Raw genomic sequence first — 8,728 nt, 5'->3', positions numbered from 1 at the left:
ATGTATCAAATTTTATTAATTTGTGTCGCGTTTGTGAGTGAATTAGTTTCTGTTTTTGGTTCAACGGCTTTAGAAGGTTCACCAGCGGGATATTTGCCAGATTGTGAGTAATGTTGTTCTTTTTACTGTGCTGTTTCGACTAACGAAGGTTGCCAATCGGCTCTTCATGATTAAATCGGTGTTTTCCATCTCTTCTTTTACTTCGTTTTCTATTGTCACAACTGGCTTTAGTTGGTTCATTACTTTAGTTGGTTCATGTATCTATATTCTACATACTACATAGAAAAACTCTAGGACAAGGACACTCTTGGTTTATGTTGTGGAGTTTGTTGCGACTCTTCTTCTTGACAGCATAAGCACTTAAGAAGCGGTGATGGGCTATCACTAATCCTTCACCGCTAACGAATAAAGGACGTAGACCATACGATTTTTTGATTTCAAAAAGTTCTAATTTCTGCCGTTAAGTACATGTATTAAATGTATTTTATAATCAACAATATAGATCCTTGTTGAAACTAAAAAGCGAATACAAAAACCACAACCTTTTTTGATTCATTTAGTGTACAAAGTTTTAACATTCTAAGAAGGTCAAGGACCACAGCTGGTCCTTTGAGTCACTATCATACGTGTTTATTCAAGTAGATATACCAAAGTTAGTCAGATTAGGTGTGTATGTCAATATGTTTATTTAAACCACAGCAAGGAAATGAGTATTGATAGTGATGATGTCAACGATTATTTGTCCTATGATAAAAACCAGTCAAGTGCCATCCAGACTTAAAAACCTGAGGATTCGGTATACGTAGAAAAAAAAAATATTTATGGAAAAGTCTACTGGAAAGCTATCACTGGGAGGAACAGCCTGGTGACTCACGGAAGGACGAATGGACAGACAGCAGTGCCTTAGTAATAAGATTTCGCTTTTAGCCTTTGGTTACGAAATCTTAAAATTTAAGTGATGGTTCGAAGTATTCAAACTGATACTGGAGATGTAGTTTTTTAACGACATTTTTATTCTCAATGATCGTCATAGTACTAGATATAGACTTAACTGTGTTTACCATTTTCATGCATGGATGATGTGAAATGCATTAAATTGACCTTTCCGCCCTCCGTAATGCTAACACAGTTCTTGAAATACTTCTTGTCTCCTGGTTTTCTAAGTTTTGTTTGCTTTGTTATAGTCCGTTATCAAAACAGTCTACAATTTTAGGCCTTTACATGGTTGACCTGTCTCCCCACTACCTGCCCCAATCTACGTACATGCCTTTAAAGGAACGATTTTCATTTTTCTCCCTTGAAGTTATCCCGTAGACCAAAAGAAATACAAATAACAAAACCACTAAGTGACACCTTTATTTTTAACAGGTCCAGGAACAGAAACACCAAGATCGATATCACCAGAAGCGCTAAAATATCTCACAATCTCAGTCCAAAGCAGCAGCAGCATATTCTCTTGGAAGAAGCAATACAACTATTACCAAGTTTTAGATATGGCCAAAGACCCTAATATCGACTATAGTAAGCCCACTGTCATGTATGTGGGGGGGTTCATGGACCACCCGAGCTATCCCTTTGCTTTGACTTTAGGGGTCGCTTATAAGAAGTTGGGATATAATGTCTTTCTATTGAATACGAATAAGTTTACGACTGTTTCTTATCCTCAGTGAGTATTTTAATGTTTTATTATTTGTTTTAGTTGAACCGTGTCCACTTTGTTAAGTGATATTTTTTGGGTTAATATAGAGAATATGTCGCTCACAATGTGGCTATAGTATTGAATTTTTGAAATCGGTTCATTAGATCCAAATAGAGCATAGAGTCAATAAGTCTACTTATTATTTAGTATCTTATATTTAATATTTTCTAGATTAAAAGTCTTCTGCTACATCTCTATCATCTTCGTTTCAGGGCAGCAAACAACATGCGTACCATCGGGAAACACGTCGGAGAAATGTTGGTCACATTAACCAAACATGGCTTAAACCCTACAAAACTGGAGCTTGTAGGTCTCAGTCTAGGCGGACACACAATAAGCTTCATAGCAAAGAACTACAGGCTTCTAACGGGAATGAACATATCCAGACTAACTGGCTTAGACCCCTCTGGTCCTTGCTTCCGAAACTTAGGACCGAAGGACCGGCTAGATAAATCGGATGCGGATTTCGTGGACACTGTCAATACGAACATTGATGGCTACGGAATGGCGGCCCCCGTCGGCCATGTTAATTTTTACGTCAACGGTGGGGAATATCAACCTGGGGACCTATTTTGGGCCCCCTGCAATGTCATCTGCAGTCACATTAGGGCTTTTAGCCTTTGGATAGCTGCTCTACAAAATCCTAACAGTTTTATTGCGATGCAATGTGATTTAGTACAAGAAGCAAGGAATAAAGAATGCTACGGTAAACATCCCTTAATAACGAATATTCTAGGTTTGAATACTAATAAGAGCGTTGAAGGTATTTTTTATTTGGCGACACACAATAATTATCCGTACTTTATGGGCGTGAAAGGACTGGACAAAGAATTTGAATTTTTTGACTCGAAACTGAACTTAAATAAAAGTAACAGTATATCATTTATGTGACAGGAAGAAATTAGCTTTACAAATAAAACGTTTTTATGTAAATAAAAGAACTTTATTTCTGGGTGACTGACTGTCATTCAAATTATACTGCTAGCGCCACCTATCCTTGACTTTTTGTACTCTTAACTCTTGGCTTGCGTACATAGGTGCAGTTGTTATTCACAATCGCTTATAGATGGCGCTTTCATCGACACTAGAACACGAAAGCTCGATTTATTCAATTTTCAAGAACTATCATCGAATATTTGTATGATGATAATTTATGAATACGATTACAATAACGAATTCATAAATTTAAATTAATAGTTAGCTAGTAGTTAGATAATTAGTGATTATGAATTTACTTGCATTCATAACGTTCCGAATCTAAAGACAAAACACTAAAAGGTGTTTCTCTTTGTAGTTACTTTAATAATGTACAGATGTCGTTAGCAAAATGACAAATTTTAGTTGTGGACACCCCTCATAGATGGCAGTAGTCGCGATAGCAATGGTCATGGTATGGCGAAGACAATAGTTTTCTCTGTCTACGTGGTATGGGCTTTCATAGTTATTTCCATACAATGTTCCTTTTTACTTTTGTAATGCTTTTTAATTTCAAAATATTGTAATAGGTGTCATGTCAGGTGTAGGTGGAAAATGGCCGAATATAAGATCGAAAATAGAATAAAAGAAAAAAATATTGCACTTTCTAGAATAGAAAGTTATTTTCTATATTGAAAATACATTTTTACACTGAAAACACTTCAAAATATTGCTGTATATACTTACATCTACCTATCTATTATATGAAGAAACATTTCAGTGACCAACGTCCTAGTTGGTCGCAAATAAAGTATAATTTTAATTGTTTACAAAAGATTTTTGGTAAACCCTACATTTAATAATAATGTACTGAATTATCTACAGCTAAAAAGACATAATGTAATAAAGTTTATGAATGCAAGAATTAAAGCACTGTTTACCATCATTACACAACAGCATTCAAAAGATTTTTAAACAGTTTTTTGCACGAAAGGGTACCTACCTCATGGCTCATTGCGAAGGTCAAATCTGTCCAAATTGAAAGTGCATTGTAATTACCGGCAGCTGGGCCCCTGACCCTATTTTGGACAAACGATATTGTTTGTCCTCTAAAGATTATGTCAATAGGCAGGGGTCATGCGGACCCATGCGTCCGAGTTAACCCTTTAAATTTGGTAGCGGTTGCAGTTTTAAAAAGAGAGCTATTGTTTTCAATGATATTGTACCTACATTCTTTTGTTTTCGGAATTCGTTTTTTTTTTAATCCTACTACTATTATAAAGGCGAAAGTTTGTAAGTATGGATGTATGGATGTTTGTTACTCTTTCACGTAAAAACTACTGAATGGATTTGAATGAAACTTTACCTCAATATAGCTTATACATCAGAATAACTTTTTGAAGTTTCTAATGTGAGGTCGTAAAAAAACACATTTTTTGCGCTTACATTGCAAACGCTGACTGAATCCTACAAGATAGATAGAAGGCAGATAGATAGATAGAAGGCAGGTATAAATTATAACTTATATCTTCTAACCACGCGGACGAAGTCGCGGGCAACAGCTAGTTCTGTATAATTTTATTAAGATTAAATATTTCATATGCTTTTAGTAAGTTCTGATACACACAGTGGTGTTTTGGCTGTTTTATTAATTATTAATTGCCATTTATAAGTATCAATATATTTTCAGATTTTAGTGTTGTATTTTTTGCACATTCATACGTATAGAACGGTAGAGTCTTATATTGTCCAAATTCAATAAACTTGTAAATACCAATTATTACTACCACTTTAAAACCCAACCCTAAGTAGAACACATAAGGTCAATAATCCTTTACAAAAAAACATACACAATAGATCCTTTACGCCTCAATTGAGTAGGGTCAGCAAAGAAATTCCTATAAAGAACATTCGGTACAATTGATAGTTTTTTCAATCCAACGGACACCTGGCCAAACTCATTTGAATATCATAATTATTATTCTGCTGACCGTACTTTTAGGGTCCTTTTGTGAAGAGATTAGATGAGTATTATTATTGGGTTTTGTAATTAGCTGACGGTACACTGCCCAGGGTAAAAATATTTGTACATTAGTGCTAAAGCGTGGACCATGTTGGTTAATCGTTTTTAGAAGTACACGAACGAGGAAATTGTGTTATTTAAATGTTAGTAAATAATATTGATTTAAAGGTTATTGATAAATATATATTTATATCTTGTTAAAGTCCGTCCAAATAGTTTTCAACGCGTCTATGGTTCTTAAAAAGTGTAAAAGTGAATGAATAGAAGGTTTAAAGCATTTGAAAATAAGTTTAGATTTCCTCGGGAACGTAGATGGAATGCCCACGTGTGCAGTACAAAAAAGGTTACGTGGTTTAAGCCTGTATTATGTGGTTTATTATCAAAGTGAAAAACAAGAAATTAAGAGTTATTAATGTCTAAAATAAGTGATCTGTGTAAAACAGTTAAGGGAATCTGGATTATTATTCGTTTTAAGATAAGGTAAGAAAGTTCGATATATTTTGCTATCTTCTTCTCTTATATATGCTGGAAGGAAACTATTAAAGAATCAAGGCAAGGTCACCTGTATATATTTTTTTTACCTATCGACTCCTGCACCTCGAAATTTAATCCTTGTGACGCAGGAACTTTTTAAAAGTCGTTTCATTTCAATGTCTAACATTCGCGTAAACCTAAGAAACCACTATTCGTGGATTAGACAAATGTTTCTCCTACGCGAGTATCGAAGGTTTGGCGTGGTGGTCTCTACCACTCGGCTATCCATGCCCTCAACGTGATAATAATGTCTCTTATGGACAACAAATCACAACCGGGACCATACCAATCATCAGCAGATCAAATTGACCAGCCTTCCGAAAACCCTTCCAAGAATCTATTTACAATTATTCTATACAAAAGGACAATTCCCTCATATTAATACCTAACTAGATGCTGCCCGCGACTTCGTCCACGTGGTTAGAAGATCTTGAACCGTTTTGAACGGAAGCCCTCACAGATGAATAATTTTCCCCGTTTTTTCCACTATTTCCATTGTATCTCCGCTCCTATTAGTCACAGCGTGATGTTATATAACCTATAGCCTTCCTTGATAAATGATCTATTCAACACAAAAGACAACACTTTTAAATTTGAGCCAGTAGTTCCTGAGATTAGCACGTTCAAACAAACAAACTCTTCAGCTTTATATATTAATATATAATATAGTGTATAGATAAAAAAAAACTCTTTAATTTTTTGTAAGCCACAAAACCTTTGATACTAAGGAGCTAATCAGACAGGTGCTACTAAACTAACATGGTAGTCATTGATTGATTATCGTCAACATTGATTGATTGAGAATATTGTTTTAATATACCAAAATAATAATGATTGATAACACTTTCGATGGCTTTTGTTTTGAGCTTCAGTTTGGCGTTATTAATAAATAACGAAACATCCAAAAGAACAGTCTGCTTATATAATTAATTACAAATAACGCAACGCCATCTAGTCTCGAACAAAACATAGATTATTAAGAGTTCTAGACGACTTATACGCATATTTATGTATGTTTATAAATATATTATAGAAATATTAAACCCAGACAGAGCAAATTATTGAGCTCACTGCACAAATATGTTCTATTGAACCCACGACCTAATGTGTAGCAATAAGGGCCTTTAACCACTAAACCAACAGGCCTGTCATATTTGGGGAAAATGCTCAATTATAACTCAAACAATAGATTATCGCAGAGATATGGAAAGAGTCCACAGCTCTTTTGTTTTTAAACCAATAAAAAATATTGTTTGTTATACATATTCGTGTCAAACGTTATCCCAGCCGACAAATCACAAAATAAATTGTACGGTTTTAAAAAAGTAACCAGAAAATCCACTTAAAGAAACACACACGAACTCTACGTAATTATTAAAAAGGGAATTTATTTTGCAATCTTTCTTTGTGTCCAAACCGTCTGACCAGTTAATTAATCGTTTAATATTTTTGTCGATTTCACGAAGCAGGTGTCAAGTGTCAGATGTCAAAGTGACATTTTGTCAGACCATAAAGAATATTGAATCGATTTGTTTATCGATTGAGAAGTGATGGTGGCACGTCACTACGTGTGCCGTTAATAATTTATTTTGTTTAGTGCTGCGCGTTACTTTGAAAGGTTTAATGAAAAATGGAGTAACGGACTTTGTGTTGTTTATCAATTTTATAACATCTGTTGGTAAACCATAAATAAAAAAGGAAATTCAAAGAACACTTACTTTAACTTGGCATCGTCGTAGTCTTTTTCAAATAAAGCCTATCGACTGAGTTTATAAAATTTTTGATCAAAAACGTAAAATGATGAAGAGTACACTTTTCAGTTTGATTTAGATCGATTGAGATTTAATTTCACTTAAAACAAGAATAAATAAAATTAACGCAAGTTTCTATTAAATGAAGTAGTAAAATAATAAAAATATTATTGACGTGGATAATGTATAGATATAGCGTAAAATCTCTATTGTATCTGCAACAAAGGCACTGACAACCTCAAAAGATTGCTTACAGACAATCATACTTAATGAATAATAACAATGACTTAACAAATCACATCAAACATTTATTTACCACATAAAAATACATTCAATTCATAGAAAAATAGGTCAATCACGTTCATTAGTGTTGTGAAAGTATGTGTCTAATCGATTCTATGGGAATCGATTTGATCCGCCCGATCGGAAGAAAGGAATTTTTTAAATTATAATCGATGATTATAATTTATTCAAGCGTAAATTTATTTTTTGGAATTTCGAATTATCATGTTTGTAATTTTAAATACTTTTTTGCCTATTAAGCTTAAAATGTTTCGATTTGTAACGATTAGGAATTATCGTAATAAAATATCGATTGTATTTCTTTGTGGGTATAATGAAAAATAAAAATTTTGCTTGTTTTGTAGAGTCGGTTACTAAGTTTTTTTTTCCGTTTATATTTGTCAATGTCTGGAACCGAGGGGTAACTTTAATTATTAAGGCCGATAATGTCTGTCTAGGAAATAAAATGCGTTGTCTATTCATTGTTCTCAATCTATCTAGTGTCTAGGGCCTGGACTGCCTAGGGACGGTAATCATTTAAGGGTTTCCGGGACGGATATAGGTAATTTATGCAAGTAGTGTTGAATAATTTATTATCTATACATAGATGTATTTACTTACTAATATATAAAGCTGAAGAGTTTGTTTGTTTGATTGTTTGTTGGTTTGTTTGAACGCGCTAATCTCAGAAACTACTGGTTCAAATTGAAAAAATATTCTTGTGTTCAATAGATCATTCATCGAGGAAGCTTTTAGGCTATAAACCATCACGCTTCGAAGATACAATGGAAAATGTGGAAAAAACAAGGGTAGATATAAATCATAACTTATATCTTCTAACCACGCGGACAAAGTCGCGGGCAACAGCTAGTTTTAGTAATACGAATATTCAGTTCAGAGTGTTAGAGAATATAAGCAGGAAATATGCAATAATATACCTAAGTATTATTTCCACTTTTATTGGGAATCGTATGAGACTTATAAACGTAGAGTAAAAAGTTTGGTCTACACATTTAGGTTTATGTATGAAGTACGTATTCGATCATTTATGAGCAAAATCGATACTCAAAATATTTAAAAACAAAATAATAAAAAACTAAAAGTGGCCAGTAATCGCGTTGTAATGCATACGCAATGTGACAAGTGAAAAATTCAAGACATATTTAGCTTACGTTGTATTATTTATAGCTATTATTAGCAACTTTGTATCACATAATTAATTACTTACGATTTTTTATGTGAAAAATATGTGTATATTTTGTGGTGAAAATGTAAAGCTGCAATATAATTTTCCCATAGTAGATAAAACTACTGCCCAGAGTAAGCGGTTTATTGTTATGTTTTTTACACAATTTAAAATTAAATTATATCATCAATCAATGAATATTATTAAACATGCGTACATGGGAAGTTTATAAGAATGTCTGTTTGTTTGAAAAAAAGAAAAACTGCTACGCAGAAACGTTCTTATTTGAATGTTGACATTAAAAAAAAATTAAAATACTTACACTTAAATATGACGTA

At 33.4% G+C, this 8,728-nt stretch overlaps 1 protein-coding gene across 1 annotated transcript; it reads left to right on the top strand.

Moving 5' to 3' along the window:
• On the top strand, positions 1-2,653 carry LOC113498222 (lipase member H-like). The gene is made up of 3 exons (XM_026878158.1): positions 1-103; positions 1,369-1,666; positions 1,912-2,653. Exons 1-3 carry the CDS (start codon positions 1-3, stop codon positions 2,588-2,590), a joined length of 1,080 nt encoding a protein of 359 aa, XP_026733959.1. The 3' UTR covers positions 2,591-2,653.
• Positions 2,654-8,728: the final 6,075 nt, after the last annotated feature.

Source organism: Trichoplusia ni, chromosome 10, assembly GCF_003590095.1.
Source record: "Trichoplusia ni isolate ovarian cell line Hi5 chromosome 10, tn1, whole genome shotgun sequence".
Taxonomy (NCBI): Eukaryota; Metazoa; Arthropoda; class Insecta; order Lepidoptera; family Noctuidae; genus Trichoplusia; species Trichoplusia ni.
Note: the sequence above shows the minus strand (reverse complement) of the source record. Positions and strands in the feature narration are given on the sequence as shown.